Below are 17,681 nucleotides of genomic sequence, written 5' to 3' on the forward strand. Positions count from 1 at the left end.
AGTGTAAGTTGAACTGGTGCACAATGAAATAACAGGCAGCTCTGTTTATTCTTAGCTGTAAAATGCCCCTTACTAGAGAGAAAATGGTTTATACAAGAAACAGCTACATAGTATTCTTTTGCCTTGAATTGTAAAGTTTTGATACTTTGTAAACTCTAGAAGGCTATATAATGAGGTGGAAAATTAATGAAAGCTTCAAGCTTTCTTTCTGCTCAACAGAATTTGGGCAATAAATATGTAGAGTCCTCATCTTACCAAGGCTTGTCATACTAAAATTCCTAAAGTGTGAATGAATGTTTAGCTACCAATTTAAAAGTCAATATGATAGTATTGCAGAAGCAGAATTAAGCTTTAGCTTGCTACTGGGAGATGTATGTTTTACTAAATGCTTGTTGTTCCTTGTCTGACTGATATTTAGAACAGCATGTAGAGAATATTGTATCTCACTGATATTCTGCTTCAAGTTGGCAGCTGTAGGATGGCAATGAGGATAACCATGATTGGTCTGCTTTATACAGTATGGATATGGGTTAAATGTCTTTTGCAACTTGTATAAGATTTATTTTAATCCTCTCTTAAGTCTCGAACTATTTCTTCCAATTTTTGTTGGAATGAAAATCTATGTTCTGATGCTCTCATTTTAAATAGGTTATTTGTGTTCTTTCATTTGTGTGGATTTTAACAGGCTGGATAACCTGCATGGTGCCTGCATGGATAACTTGTGGGCTACCTGCATGATATTAAGCAGTCGGGAAGATACAACAATTGTTGCTTCAGTTGCTTCTTCAAGCTACTGAAGAAATCTCTAATCTAAAACGAATATTTGGAGTTACAATAGTACTGTAGCCCTGTTGTAAGGAGAATGTGTCATTTGCTTGATACTGGTTGTTACTAATCTTATGCTAATGACTGTATGAATCTTGAGATGGGGAAGTTATAGGAACCATTTGTTTGGCTATTAGGGACCGTAATTGGAAGGACCTTGTCAGTATGCTGCACTTGGTAGTCTCTCTCTCCTCCCTGCTTCCCTGGTAAGGACTTCATACTGTGTCTCTTGTCAGAATACTTACCGTAGTTTTAGCTTGCTCTATGAAATGTTTTCACTTTCTGCTTGGACTCTTAAAGATAAATTATTTTACTTACTTGAAATCAGGACGCAAAGTTCCCTTTTCTGATGGTATTTCTGATTGCACTGGGAGCAGTGCAATGAAGGTAGAAGTATTCTATTTAAATTGATTAAGAGCTATATGGGATTATAATAGTTCCATCCCAATCTGACCTCCATGCTACTCAAGTTGTTTAGTAATTCAACTGTTGACTGAAAAATGCTGGAATGGTTTTTTCCCCTTCTAGAGAATGGAGTGGGTGGTTTGTTTTCTCCACTGTTTTTTCAGCAAGTGTCAACTGATGATAGATCCTTGGCAGCCTAGTTTGTCTCTACTCTCAAATAGCTATCTGCACGTACAGCAAAGGTTTCTGTTGTATGCAAAGAAAAATGGTTGTCCTTCCTGTATTAATATGAGATCCTGCCTATAAAATCTTTCATCTTTCCCACTGCTGCATTTGTTGCCCACCCCAGCAATCCTGATCATGGCTAGATGCACCCTGCCAGGTTACTAGGCTGCCTCCATGGTTGCCACCTCTTGTCTCCTATTCCTTGAAGCAAATTTCCAGATTTCCCCCTTCCCAAAATCAATACTTTACAGGAGGGGGGGCAGAGTTGGCAACTGACTACTAGATAATTGAAATGCGTTGACAAGGACATGAAAGTTTTGAGAACATGGACATATACTCTTTTTACCCAGCTTTCAACATAAGGAATTTGTTTCTTGCCTCTGTCATTCTAACAAAAGGTCAAAATGGTTGCAGTGGAACAGCAAACTGAATTCTTACAGCATGATTGTAGATGGCATGTTGTACAACAATATTTTACAACTTGTTCAGTTGTAAGTTGACGTTGCTATATATTTATAAAGCATACAAAATTATTTGAGGTTTGTTGGTAGGATTTTAAGATTATCAGCTTTGGTGTTAATGACATTTGAAGGCAAGACCTCCAGATAGCAAAAAGGAATTTAATAATGAAGTTCAGCCAAGTTGTTGTAAACTCTCAGTAACTGGACTAGTGCCAAATAAAAAGCAGAGATTAGAAAGTGAATACGTTAACAGTGCATAGCCTCTTCACTATAACCTTTAAGATGGTCCACCCACAGAGACTTACGGAATCCAAGGGACTTTGGAATGCTCTGCATGATTTCTCAGGAGCCAGAGCTGGCAATCCTCTTAAGGCCTTGCTTTCACTATGGAATGGCAATATGTGTCAGGGAGCTCCAAACTGTGAAACAGGTCTGATGCCCCTTCTTGTGGTAGGATGTTTAAGAGGGTAGTGGCTATCCAGACAATCTGGGAGGAAATAGATTGTCTTACCCTATTCTGGTCTGGGCTCAGACCTGGTTTTGAAACAGAATCAGCCTTTATTGCTCTGATGAATGAACATTTTCAGTAGAGGGACGGGGAGTGTAACCCTCTGCTCTTGATCTCTCTGTAACTTTCATTGCTGTTGATCATAGTCTCCTCCTGGAGAGTATTTGTGAGTTGGTTGCACTGTGTGTGTTTTTGAGGGGGGCGGGTTGTGTAGCAGGATACCACAATGCTATTTAATATCTATATAGAGCTGCTTGGAGCAATCGTTAGAAGACTGGGGCATGGTGTCATCAGTATGCTAATGGCACCCATTTCTATTTCTCTGTTACAGCAGATACTGACACACTGCATATAAACAGTCCAAGTTTTATGTGAAGCAAAGCTGAATCCTGTGACCTGGATAAATTATGCAAACGGGGGGAAATGCATAATTTACTTTTATGTAAAAATTACATAATGATGCAATATTGCTCAATTTTGGGTTTGCTTATCAAGGTTAGAGGAAAAGTAGGCTTGTGGGTACTAAAGCCCCATGCCTAGTCCCTAGAAATCATGTTCAACTGCCCTTTCTGACTATGTATTACACACTCTTAAGCGCTAGAGTTGCATGTATATGCAAAACAGATTCTCAAGAACTGAATTATGTGCCCCAAACCATATTCTGTGTCCCCACATGCAGAAGCTCTTGCCTTGAGTAATTGGGTCAGCTCCCATTGAAATTTATTTCTAGTAGCAATTATTTACATTTCTGGGAAATTCTGAGCATTGACTCTAAGCCTGCTAACAATAAGTCTGCTATAATGCTTCATGTTCCCTCTATATTACCCTGTCCTGAAATAGTTCTGTCACTAATACTGCAAAACACTCACTGAACACTAGTAAATGCCTGCATATACTTGTATAATGCCTTGTACTCCCTGATGCTCTTTGTTCCTCAGCAATCATGGCTGAAAGGTAACCATAAAAATATTATTTGTGTTAGTCTGCACACTGAAAAAATACTATTTTGTGTAAGGGTGACTTAGTAATTATTTTGACACTGTTTCATGTTTTGATTTCAAATATAGGAAGTGCATTACTGTTATGATGGGAGGACTGCATAATTGCTTTACTTCTGGTGTACCACAGTGATTAAGAAGTGAGAGCCAGGTAGTTCTTGATTGAGAGAGCATTTTCTCCACAAACTCAGTGATGCCCTTTGACAAGCTGCTATGATCTTAGACTCAGTTCCCCATCTGTAATTTGAGGATAATACGGGGCTTTTAAAAGGTTTAATAATAATAGTAGCTCCCCCACCATGTTTAGGTGTTTGGGGAATAGACTACTGGATTATGCATCCCAATTCTATTTTAATCCTTATTCATGATTCATTGTCATGTGTCTTGATATATTATTACCCAGTGTATCTGAAGCAGTGTGAATGCTAAAAGTCTAGCTGTTTTACACCATATTGAAGAGAATGTTGCTCTTGTTGCTCTTGTCTTCGCTTGTTTCCAAGTGGGAAAGGGGTTATGGTGTAGTGCTGCCTAATGTTGTTCATTGAGGCTAGTTTATACCTGATTTATGCTCTGAGTGCCTATGAATCATTTCTGAACGATCCTGTCTTGTCACAGCAAATTGAGGCTACTGTGCAGCTCCAGCATGACAGTGCTACATGCTCTGATTGGAACACTTCCTTTTAAGCAATCACCAGTTGTTACCTGGGATATTTGTTGGATATTTGTGTCCTGTTCAGCTGCGGTGAGAGACTGGTTGTGTGTAAAGGGTGGAGTGCAGGAGAAAGCTACCTGACCCACTCCAGGTGAGAGACAGGGAAGCATTTGCAACAGCTCAGGTAAGAGGTGAGGTGGTTTCTAGCTGGGATGGTTGTATCTCTTTATCACTGTGATTGGAGGTGGATTAAGGAATGCATGTGTCTGGGCCAGGGGGGTAGGGATGCCATTCCTGTGATGGTAGATAGGGGGAGGTATGGAGTTGGATGAAGGTATATGGGTGGAGGAATACTAGTTACATCAAAGTCCTTACTCTTCTGCTGCACCCTCAGTATCTCAGAATCTGGAGATGATGATGATGATGATGATGATAATAATAATAATAATAATAATAATAATAATAATAATAATAATAATAATTTATTATTTATACCCCGCCCATCTGGCTTGGCTTCCCCAGCCACTCTGGGCGGCTTCCAAAAGAATATTAAAATACTATAATACATCAAACATTAAAAGCTTCCTGAAACAGGGCTGCCTTCAGATGTCTTCTAAAAGCCTGGTAGTTGTTGTTCTCTTTGACATCTGGTGGGAGGGTGTTCCACAGGGAAGGCGCCACTACCGAGAAGGCCCTCTGCCTGGTTCCCTGTAACTTGGCTTCTCGCAGTGAGGGAACCGCCAGAAGGCCCTCGATGCTGGACCTCAGTGTCCGGGTAGAATGATGGGGGTGGAGACGCTCCTTCAGATATACTGGACCAAGGCCGTTTAGGGCTTTAAAGGTCAGCACCAACACTTTGAATTGTGCTCGGAAACGTACTGGGAGCCAATGTAGGTCTTTCAAGACCGATGTTATGTGGTCTCTGCGGCCACTCCCAGTCACCAGTCTAGCTGCCGCGTTCTGGATTAATTGTAGTTTCCGGGTCACCTTCAAAGGTAGCCCCACGTAGAGCGCATTGCAGTAATCCAAGCGGGAGATAACCAACGGGAGATGCCAACCAGTCAACTCTCTGGGCTTGTGGCTTTGCTGCTGAATGCCAGGTCTCTCCAGAATAAAACACCTATTATCCATGATTTGATTGTGGATAAGGAGATTGATTTGGCAGGTTGCTTACGATGATACCATCCTGAACACCCTGAGCAGTCTGCATGGAGCTGCCCTTGAAGGTGACTTGGGAACTTCAATGGGTTCAAAATGCATTGGCCAGATTACTGGCCTGGTTGACTTGAGAATTTAAATAGCCCCTGTTCTATTGGCTGCCTGTGTGTTTCAGAACTCACCCTATTTCTGTGACTAATGTGTTTTCAATACTGATTTTAAATTGACAAAGCCCATCCTGGGAGCTGCTGGTGAAGGACAGGTAATAAATTTATTATCATTATTACCATCAGCAACATCAACACCACCATTAGCAGCAGCATATGGCACAAAGGTTCAATTGGTTTTTGTGAATTGCACAATTAATATTATTCCCCTCTATAGAGAACCAATGGTTCATGATTTGCCCCCTCACTCAAGTCATTTGGTATGCAGAGAGAACATGCAGTCAGTCTGACTTTCACCAGACTGGGAGGCATTAAAGTGAGGGAGGTGCCAGTCTAATGAAGTGGCTGTCTGAAGAGGCTCAACTAGTGCACACATTAATGCCCTTTTGATGTCAGGAAAAATCTCCTTAAAAACTCTTTCTTGCCTTGAATCTTCTAATTTTTAAAGAGTCTTTTAATATCTTTTATTATTTTAGTATTGTCTCTGCTGCTGCCAGTAGTTGGTTGGTTGGTTCACTCATCAATGTGATTTAAGCATATTATAAAATTTGAGTTGTAATTACCATTGTTTGGCTTTTTGTGTCAGTCTGTCAGATTTATGTATTAGTCAGTTTTTTGTGAGAATTTATGTTAATGTTAATTGCAATAATATTATTGTATGTTGAAGTTATTGCTTAACTTGCATTGCTAGAGAACTTAGAAGCTAATAAATGGGTAAATCCTTATCTTCTGCTAGACATCCTGTTTTTAAGTGTCTCACAGTCTTGTGCAGGGTGGGAAAATATGCCATTGCTGGAATTTGATTCCTTCATATTTTTCTTACACAACGATCTTTTAAATTGACCTCCCTGAGTGCTCTTTATTGGGGTCCTTGTCTCCACAAAGGTACTATCCTTCTTACATATGGACTGGGCACCATGCTCTGACTTGGACACCAAATTTCTTTGTTCATAAGCCATTTAGAATGTTAGCGGCTCTGAGATTGCCACCTTGGAATCTGGAGATTTATCTGTATAAGAGTTTTAGAGGTTCATGCCATTATTGAACAGTTTCCCCCAGTATGGGTTTCATCATTCCCCCACAAATTTGCTTAGTACATTACCTTGAAATCTTGGACACTTCTTTGATACTGGCTTTCATTTGTGTAATCTTCATGACAAGCTGCCTTAAAGTCTATTGCACTATTTGGGGACCAGCTGTTCCAATGTTTTTCATCTTCCCACTGTGCTAGGACTTAAATATTTGGCTGAGGTAACCAGTCAACTTGCTACAGGCACAGTGGATCATAGTGCCAGTCAGATGTCGCCTGTGATTGTGAGGACTTGCTATCCGAGACAGGCTTTAGAGAAATACAGCTTTATGTGCGAATGTGTTTAGGGAATTATGCTTCTCACAGAGTGTGGGCCCCCTCTTCTGGCCAAAAGAAACTACTGCTAAAATAGACCACTAGGGCATGACATTTACATTTCTCTCTACAGTACTTCAGTTCTTTTATATTTTTAACAGTATGTAATATCCTATTTTCCATATTCAGTCTAGAGCAGTGTTTCCCAACCTTCGGCCTCCAGCTGTTTTTGGACTACAACTCCCATCATCCCTAGCTAGCAAGACCAGGGTTCAGGGATGATGGGAATTGTAGTTCAAAAACAGCTGGATGCCCAAGGTTGGGAAACACTGGTCTAGAGCATGGGGGTGAGCTGATGGCCTAATGAAAACAACTCAAATAAATGCTCATCTAAATTCAATTAGCCTTTGCAGTGTTGTTATCAAGTATCCAGGCTCTGGAGTTTACGAACACTACATTTTAATGCAGGTTATCAACATGTGTGTATGGGGTATGTGTGTTGTGAGATCCTAGTGACTAAACTCTTTAAAGTGGTATATCTACACAGATTATATATTGAATCTCCATTGAGAAACAAGGAATTACACTGCTTATAGCTTATAGCAGAGAGGAAAATTTCTGTGTATAATTATTTGTTTTCTTTATTCAAAAGCAAGATATAATGTATATATAGGGCTGAGAATGTCTGTTGCCAGAAATCCCAGAGATCTGATCCCAATCAGTGTAAGCAATACCAATATAGAGGGACCCTTGAACTCTTTCAGTAAAAGGTGTTTAGTGCTTTTGTGGTTCAGGAATGTGGGGCTCTCCCCCATTGCTATTGTCTGCTTAGAATATGATGGTGGCAAGAAAAAAAGTCCCATTCATACAAAATCAGTCTAGAAGAAAATGTAAAACTACTGGAATTTCTGCTTCAGGTGACCAGAGTCAAATTTTAAATATTTATTAATAACAGTAGGAGTTACAAGTGTAAGCCAAATTTAAGCAACAATTTTTTTAAAAGAAAGCTTATATGCTTTATTTTAGGAAAGTCTACTAAATGGGGAGTGGGAGGTTGCATACTTGGATTGCTCCCCTCACCCTCATAGTACTATTTTCTCTTATGAAATGTATACTGTGACTATACAGGATATGCAGGAGCTCCAAGTTAATGTTTGCATTTCCTGGCTTTTTGTTATTTCAGCAAAATGAACAATGCTGTATTGAAACCATTATGGACTTAGAAAAATTATTGTGCTGAATTAGATTTTCCTATTTTAGTAGGAAACTATATTATAAAAATTTTATGCTCTCAAATAGAAAAGGAGCAGAACTAAACACGAATGGAGCTTTTTGCCTTTCCATGAGTGTTTAAGCTCCCAGAACGGAATTGGGTCAGTAGCTCTGTGACCATGCTTAAAACTTTTGGCTCTGAACCTGTAGACGTAAGGAAATATTCTGTTTCTGCATGAACAGGATGCTATTCACCACTTCTCTTGTTGAATTAATTCATGAAAAAGGCCTCGGCTTCAAATGAGCACTCTTGCTAAATTGTTAGACCTAATATAATTTTGCTTTCATATCAATTTAAAAGCATTCAAAGCGCTCTCTGTGAAATATATAGATATAACATTTGAAATGACTAAATCAATTTTCGGTTTCATTCCCTCAAAATAAAAAACCCCTCAGAAAATGTATAAATTTAACAACGTAATTTAACAACGTAAATTTTAAATGTCCTGTGGTGGAATTTAAATACTTGTGTCTCTGGGATTGTGTTAACAGATTCTGTTAATCTCTCTGGTAGTACATAGAGTAAATTGTAAAATATGCATTGTGCCAAACTGTCCTCGCTTAAAACATATTGGAATTTGGAGGGTTCAAGTGAAATAGGGGGCAGTGTGAGTTTTCCAGAAGTTTTTCCTATGAAGCCCTAGACTTGAGGGTGATCTTATTTAGCATGTTTAGCTTACTTGTTTTTAGTAAAACAAAACTAAATACCTTGGCAAGCTTGCTTAATATTTATTTGTAATTGGCACACATTCATTCTTAATGAACTTACAAAACAGAAAAATTTCCACCCCATGTCATTTACTGCAGGGGAAGAAAAGTGTGAAAACAAGCATTTTAGAACTTGATTTCTGTTTTCACCACTTAGTAAGACATTAAGTGTTGCAGTTTTAAGTAGATGTTTGCTTTAGGCTTTTATCTGTGATTTGGGATTTTAGACTTTCTCAAATAGAAGAAAGAATCATGTTTTGTAGCTTTGTTAAGGTGAGGTAAATTTTGTGTGTCTGTCTTGGAAGTTGGATCCGCAAAGGTCAAACTTTATCAGTTTTCTGATATGGAAATATAAAAGAATAAATTCCATCCTAATAAATAATTGTGACAATGGGAAATTCTAATAAATGGCTTTTCAAGCTTTGTTTCCCAGGTGCAGTTCAAGTACAGATTTATACATTTTAGAAGTGGGGAATAGTTTGAATACCATAAGCTGTTGATTTTTGCTGCATCAAAATCTAGGCGCCCCAGATGACACATATAATAAGAACCTTTTGGCTCAGTTGAAAGACCCATCTAGTTCAGCATACTATTCTCATAGTAGCCAACCAGATGCCTGTTGGAAGCCCTTAAGCAGGACGTGAGTGCACTAGCATTCTCCTGTTTGTGATCCATAGCAATTGATGTTTCAGGGGCATAGTGTCTGTGGTACTGGAGGTAGTTCACAGCAGTTGACAGGAAGAACTGAGAACAATGTATCTTTCCCCTGCTTGTTTGTAACATATAAATCAGCTGTTGTCTTCAAGCACAGATGTGTTCTGGAGCAGATTTTATATTTAATACTAGTTTAAAATTGTAGGAAAAGCTGACAAAAACTGTTCATATTTATGGATGTGTGTAAAATTTCCACATTTCCCAAAGTTGTTCTGTACTTAGAGCAAACTACCGTACTTTTCTGTGTATAAGACTATTTTTTTTACTCCAAAATCATGTTCAAAATTAGGGGTCGTCTTATACATGTGTAGCGCATTGTGGGGACATGGGATTGGTTGCTGCCGCGAGTTGGAGATTGTTATTGGTGGCTGCGGCAAGGGCTGGTGTTGATTGGCTGTTGCTGCGGCAATTGGACGGGCAATGTGCACTTTTTTTTCAGCGATGGGATAGAGGATAGGTTGCTTTGGCGATGAATGCGAGCAGCATTGTCGGTCTGGCGGGTGAGCGATTTATTGCATTCCCCCCTAAGAAAAGCTCAACAACTCTGCCTCCCCCCCCCCCCATAGCTCAACAGTTCTGGGCAGTCCTCCCCCCAAAAAAACTCAACAACTTTGGGGAATCTCCCCCCTTTCTTAATTTTGAGTCCCCCAAAATAGGGGGCACGTTATACACGGAAAAGTGTGGTAATTCTGAAATGTCCTATAACGTACTAGAGTTACAAAATACAGCAGGGGAAAACAAGACGAGTCGCTTTCAAACATGCCCTAAAAAGTCTTTTGTGATTGACAAGAAAAGACTTGCTGTTGTGTAGGAAAGCAGTATAAACTTCTCAAAGAGATGTAATTTTGCCCCAGTAATTCAGTGCTGTGATTACTTTTGTGGTCTTGTATGTGTATTTTGTGCTGTGTGAAACAGCTTGCATGACTGAAGTAAACAAATATCCTGTTCATATTCTAAAATTTCACCAATGTTCCCAAAATGATAGTAGCATAGTTGATAGAAGGCCTGAGCATTAGGTTCTGAAGTCAAATTTCAGCTTGGTGATATGGGGATAATGTTGACATATGTATTGCTAGAGCTGTTGCAAGGATTTCTGAGAAGACATATGAAATACCTGTGTGAAAAATATGTAGGAAGTGTGCTATATACATTCTAATATAGAAGCTCACATGTTGTAGCAAGAGCAGCTGTTGTTTATTGTAGAGGAATAATTGTACTTGGTATATTATAGATTGGCTTCTTTAAGGTACATTGTCACTTTCTGATGTTGCCTTTTCTTAAGCTACCAAACATGTGTTTTATTTTTTGAAGAAGGGAATGAAGGGTCCTTATTGTGTCATTAGATATTGTGAATCAAAGCCACTGCACCATTCCACATAACCACTAGATGTCACAAGTATTACAGGAGCCTGAGAGGTTACTAAGGGCCTGGTGGAAATTCAACATGTCACTGAACTTCACATATTTCACTGTTTCCACATGGTAGTTGCCAGAAGAATCTGATAGTGTGATATAGAAGCAAGGTACAACTGGAATAATGAAATTTCAAAAAATGAGCCTTTTTAAAGGGCTGGTTCTAACAGTCCTATTGGGCATTGTAAATGCCTCAGGTGCACTTGATACTCCTTTTACGTTCCTGGCTTTTGCTTGTGTTTTTATGGAAAGATGGATTGAACTTCAATTTAAGAATATTCGGTAATCCCTCTCAGGACATACTATAACAGCTGGTATTTCTGTGTTGCAGCAAATCGATTCCATGCAGCAGACAGCAGTACTTATAGCTGGATTCTGACACAAAATTACAAAGCATTTTGAAACAAATTTAGCCAAAGCAAACATCACTGAAAAAATGTAACTTAATTTACAAGTTTTGGAGAAAAGAATCTTGTTTCATTCCAACAAAATATTAAGCTTTTAACTGGTAAAGATTTCACCAGGTCATTTATTTTCACTAATATATACACAGAGATTCTGAGGGGAATAACTTCATACCATACAACCCTTTAGAATAAGGGTTTTTGAAAGTTAATATCAAGGAATTTAACCACAATAAAGAAAAAATGAGGAATGGCATCCTCACTTGTTAATATTAAGTGTTTTATATATTTATTAAGGCTTTGGTCTTTAAACTTAAGTATCTGCAATCACAATTAGTATTTTGCAACCTAGGTGTTTATTAATATAGATAATGCACTTTTGCTGTGGAATAAAAGGTTCAATGAATATACCTAAAAAACTAGTGGATGAACAAATAAAGAATATTTTTAAAAGACGTGGTTGGCTTCAATAACTAGTTTGATTCTGCGATAGCTTTGTGACTCTTTAGGCCCAGATCTTAAAATTTTATTTTCCAGCTTTGACTTGTGCATGTTACACTTGCATCAAGACAAACTGAATTGATGCTTTTCAAAACTTGTACAGTGTGTCCTTGGCCTGGCATCAAGTGCCTTAAAAAAAAATAAAAATGTGTGTGTAGATATTCTGCCTTCTTCTGTTTTAAGACTGTGTAAATAGAGTTGTGCCAGAACACAATAACCGCAATGCAGTGCAGAGTTATATAGGCCCATAGATTTATCCCCAAACGGCCCATTTATCTATTGAATATTAATAATCAAACTCTCTGCAAAAATATCCTATGAAACATTTGAACTTCTATCTTGGATATAACCCAGTTTTCTGTCTAACAATTTTGTAGGCTGTCAAACAAGCCTGTTAAAGAGCTGACATTAATTATGTGAAAACAAACAAATAAATGGTGCTTTAGAATGAGCTTGAAATGAAGTTATTTCTTGCCAGCAGTAAATGATGGGTTTTAATTATAGTTCTTTGATTACTTTTCAGTAATCTTTTAGCATGTGATCATTTGTATATTAAAACATGTTTGCCTCTAGTTCCATTAATAGGAATGACAAAAATGACCTGATTAAAAACTTAAAATAAATGTTGCAGTTATCTTAAGCTATTATAGTGGACACAAAAATACATTTGAATATATCCATGGAAAAAGCTAAAGTCACTCTACGTTTATTACATTTTTTACAAGTTAAAATTAACTCTCTTCATCCTCTCCACTTGAGGACACTACTTGTTATGCCAGTCTTAATGCAGGGGTGTGTTAATAATTGTGGCTTAATATTCAACATGATAATTCTACAGAGAAGTGATCATTCAGCATGTGGTAGAAGCACACAATAATCCTAATAACAAAAATTTCATTAAGTTAAAATTTTACAATTTCATATCTGCATTTCTGGAGTGAGTACTGTCACCAAATACATTGAGATCCATACCATAGGGATGACTGTTAGGATGGTTATAGATATTTGTATTAGTGGAAAGTACTCAAATGGTAAAAGAAACAAAACAAAAACAACCACACCAAAACATTTCTAATTGGCAAATGCTCAGTCTCCAGGTTTCTTTTGGAAATGGGTTTTTAGACATATTTTGCTTTAATAGACGATATTGGAAGTTGTTTTTGAAATGCTGTGGAATTCGAAAAGCAGTTTTGTATGCAGGGGGTGAGGATGTCAGTTGCTCATAGTAAAATAAATAAATAAATAATCTGCCAGGTTAGCACAAGTCCCTTACACCAGCCCAAGCAACTGTTTGGTTTGTGGCTGTAACTTACACATAGTTTAGATTAAAGGAAACCCCATCTGGATAGTACATATTATTTTCAAGATCCTAAAATAACGTAGTATGAAGAAATAGTTTTTAAGTTGCTAAAGTAGGTTAGATATACATTGGCAAATTACAGCAACTTATAATTCTAATAATTATTTGTTATGTTTCTGTTCTTTCCAGGATTGCTATGAAATTGCCTCAATCTCGTAGAAAACTCAGCTGCATGTAATTGAACTGAAACTTTCTACCTCCTTCTGGCTCCAGCGCTGTTCTAGTGTGTGTCCTTGTTGCAGCTCAGAGACTAAACCATGCCAGCTTTATCAACTGGATCTGGAGGTGACACAGGTAGATAAGTCCTGGGGTTGCTAATTTTCTGCAGTTTGTTAGATTTTACATTATGTGTAGATAGGGATATATTGTCCTGCTCTATCTACAGCGGCACATAAAAAATTGTGTGTGATTTGTACAGGCATCCCACCACTTGCATGTTTGTGCACATATGCACAGTGCTTTCCCACACATCCTGCTTCCTGCTGGCCCCAGAGATTCAATTCTACTTGTGGATATTTTTGGATACAGTATTTTTGGTATGGATTAAAGAGAGAGCAGCAGAGAGGGTGTTTAAGGGATGTTTAGAGGGTGCTCCCCACTTTATGCATTTTTTCTTATGCATGCAGGGGCCCGTAATAAGTGGGGAGTTGCCTCTACTATAATATAGTAGGGAATGTACATTCAAATAAACATGTTGAAGACAAATGCATGCTAGTGGACAACATCCATACTTGGATGCTATTTTAGATGCATATCCAAGCCACGCCTGTAATTCCCAATCCAAGAAGTTATATGCACAGGCAGAAGCAAATTCCAACCTGTGGATCTCTTTTCCGGGGTTTGTATATGCTTTTAGGGGACTAACATAAGCTTTGTTGCAAATTAAAGAACTATGACTTGTTTAACTATAGTAAAGGGAAATTGATGTGTAATAGTTTCAGATATCAATAATTGCAGCAGGTTTTACAATCAGGTTTTATTGTAGTTTCTTTAACAACTGCATTCTACCTCCTTCACAAGGATATCAAGAATGTGTTTCAGTTATGACATATGCTGAAATTTCTCTATAAGGTAGCAAACGAATGTACATATCCTTAGTTTTGATTCTGCTAGCACAGTACAATTTCTCTGTTGTTTAATTTTAGAAAAGCAAACTTTTAGACAAAACCTGAAGAATTTGCTTGATTCCTTGCTGTATTACCACTCTGTGGCAATTGAAACTGGAATCTTTGCTTTACCTTCCTGCAAATGCTGTTAGTAATTCAAAGTGTAGAGACTCCTAAAATGATAAGGACCTTCCTAAGGTTCTCTGAAATGAGTGTTATAAATTGGATTTGTGCCTAACATTCTTAGACTGACTTCTTGAGAGCAGCTCATGGCAAAAAAGAAAGAAAATAAAAAAGAAAGAAATACTTCTCTTGCACAGCTGACCAATAGAACAGAACTCCAGTTGCTATTCTTTTGAGGTAACATGATACTAGGCAAGAAGAGCCTTGTTAATTTGAATGAAGAAGGGTTGGCTATTCTTGAACTCCCTCACAATGTTACTGTAATATTGCCAAGCTGCTGTTGGCATACAAATCTTGACCGTATGCAAAAAACCATGATTTAAAAAACTATGAACAGTAATGTACTCATTTTAAAAATATCATTATTGTTCCTTTCTAAAGTAATGACAGTTTTCATGTTTGTATTGTTGTAATACCTTCTGTGGGTAGTATTGTTAAAAATTGATTATACAATCTTTACCATTGCATGTAGTAATCAGCTTTTTTAATTTACTTGGTTACTAATTGTCCATTATGTGCATAAACATATGTGATATTTTTACATATATACAACCACTAAAATGGCTAAGTGAGTGAACCTTTTTCAGGTACTTGATACTGATCTTTAATTGCATTGTACAGTAGCAAAAGTACAGTGTGGAGCCAGCGTGGTGTAGTGGTTAAGAGCGGTAGTCTCGTAATCTGGTGAACTGGGTTCACGTCTCCGTTCTTCTACATGCAGCTGCTTGGCTAGTCACACTTCTCTGAAGTCTCTCAGCCCCACTCACCTCACAGAGTGTTTGTTGTGGGGGAAGAGAAAGGAGAATGTTAGCAGCTTTGAGACTCCTTAGGGTAGTGATAAAGCGGGATATCAAATCCAAACTCCTCTTCTTCTTCTTCAACAAACATCAGGATGCAGGTATCTTTGTTACTGAATATTTAGTTCCGTATAACAAAATGTTATCTGATCCTTTTACAGAACTGTGAAATAATTTTTTGCTGTGAAAAATGTAAGCCTGTTAGAAATATCAATGAACAATAATGATTATTCTACTTTTGTCAAAGTGGAAAAATTAAAGACTGGTGTGTTCTATTTTATTAATACAGTAAAATTTTACAATGTTGTTCTGGGCTTAGGTGTATGTTCTTTAGTGTTTATTACCCCTTAGTTACAATAAAATATTGAAGTTGTAGCTTGGCATTATGGTTCAGAATTCTGATGTAGTAAATTACTTAACAAATGAAAGTAAATGGACATCCATTTGTCCTAATATTGATTTTAAAAATATCTCTGACAAGATTAGTTCTTTCTTGTAATATGTAAGAGTGATGGAACGCAGTGACCATATTTTTTTATCATTTAGTCCTACTTTATAGCTTCCACAGACTTGTTCTAATAATGAAGCTATGAAGGATATGACAAGAATGGTGATATTAAATTTCTCTAGACTAACAGTAAATTTTTCCACTCTGATGTCAAGAATGTTGAGCATCTGGACTCTGAGAGTGAGTAGTTTACCACGTGAGCACTTTCCCCAATTTCTTAGCCATTTATTCTTCTCCTAGGAACTAGCTGTCTTATGTAGAAAATAATAGTAACGGAAACTGCTCTCTAGAATTGGAAAAAGTTGTGTGCTGTTCATTTTCCATTATTTGTAAGAATTATTTTATTACATTTTTCAGGTCTTTTAAAAATAAAATCACTGTTATGACAATGTATCCATGTATTCAATAAGATTAATAAAGTTTAGGAAAGCAGTACCACGGATGTACTGTAGACACTGTTTACAAGTCCGTGCTACAATAATTGTTACTAGATTTTTATCCTCAGGGGCCTCCTTTAAGGCAGTTTACCTTGTGAAACTACTTCCATGAACAACCTATAGTTTTGGAATCATTCATTCCATCCACCTCTCAGAAGTCTTCCAAAGACTTTTGGATCAGGCATTGTTAGGAATGTTGGATTGATCTAAATATCAGTCCCAGATAAAGTAGGCTTTCATTCATGGAAAAACTATGTAATAGGTTTTGAACTTCTAATTCTGTTAACTGAGCTTCATGAACAAAGTGCTGTATAAATCGAAACCTGGATTAAAAATGCATACCACGACCCTGCTCTTCAATCAGATGGCCAGGTGTTTCAAATAAGCAGTCACTATATATAAACATATATACATAATAAACTTTGAACAAGTAAGATGAAACTTCGCCTGTGTATAATTCAACTACAAGTGTAATAGCTGGGAAATCCTCTTCCATACCCCATTTCCAACTAGTGTTTTCAAAGATTTTCCTCAGGCCTGGAGACAAGGGAGATGCAGCTCAACTTAAGTGCAAGTGAAGATGGGTGTAATAATATTATTATTTCTTTCTTAATCTTCACTATTTTTAAAGCTCAGGTGTTAAAGGCCAGGGTAAATAGCTGCATCTTCAGCATGTGATGGAAATCACATAATGAAGGTGCTAGATGCACCTCTGTGGGAGGGAATTCCACAATTTATAGGCTGCCACAGAGATTGCCCTCTCCTGGACAACTCCCTTGAACTTTGGAGGGCAGTAAACCACCAAGAAGGCCTCCTCTACTTCTCTTAACACTTGGTGATCGCCTTTCCAATATTTGGTGCCTGAACAAAGCACTTAGTTTTCCTCATGTATTAGAAATTGGAAGTTCAGTTTGAAGACCAAGATGAAGTTAGTATATGTGAAAGTTTTATCATTTTGAATCTAAAATAGTACTAGTCTAGTATGAACCAATATTTCAGAATGATGGCCAGTTATATAGGTTGTAAAATGTTCAAGGGCTTCATTTTTAAACGTGCGTGTTCACACGCGCGCGCGCACACACACACACACACAAAATGTTCAATAAGTTCCTTAGTAGCAATGAATGGATGCCAAATGAAAATGCAATATTAAGCAAAATTGGCAGTTTCAAAGTTTTTAGCTTTGTTTACTAAATACAGTGGTACCTCGGGTTACATACGCTCCAGGTTACAGACTTCGCTAACCCAGAAATATTACCTTGGGTTAAGAACTTTGCTTCAGGATGAGAACAGAAATCGTGCAGCGACGGCACAGCGGCAGCAGGAGGCCCCATTAGCTAAAGTGGTGCTTCAGGTTAAGAACAGTTTCAGGTTAAGAACAGACCTCCAGAACGAATTAAGTACTTAACCTGAGGTACCACTGTACAGGTAACATGGGGGTGGGGGGAGGTAAAATCAGTGAAAATCACATTCCTGTCCTCACATTAACAAAGGCATTCAATAGATCAACATTTCTTCAGAGAACTGTGTAATT

The 17,681-nt window shown here is 37.7% G+C and overlaps 1 protein-coding gene across 7 annotated transcripts in view; it reads left to right on the plus strand.

The window, feature by feature from the left end:
* The window catches only part of MPP7 (MAGUK p55 scaffold protein 7), an 87,611-nt gene that overhangs the window by 15,492 nt on the left and 54,438 nt on the right, over positions 1 to 17,681 (plus strand). For 6 of the 7 annotated variants that reach the window (XM_077936807.1, XM_077936808.1, XM_077936806.1 and 3 more), the window contains exon 2: positions 13,246 to 13,410. The exons of the other annotated variant lie outside the window; for it this stretch is intronic. In XM_077936807.1, the coding sequence (XP_077792933.1) occupies positions 13,374 to 13,410 (37 nt within the window). In that variant the 5' untranslated portion in view covers positions 13,246 to 13,373. The remainder of the gene's footprint in view (positions 1 to 13,245; positions 13,411 to 17,681) is intronic. 7 annotated transcript variants of the gene reach the window in all.

This window comes from Podarcis muralis, chromosome 12 (genome assembly GCF_964188315.1).
Source record: "Podarcis muralis chromosome 12, rPodMur119.hap1.1, whole genome shotgun sequence".
NCBI classification, from domain to species: domain Eukaryota; kingdom Metazoa; phylum Chordata; class Lepidosauria; order Squamata; family Lacertidae; genus Podarcis; species Podarcis muralis.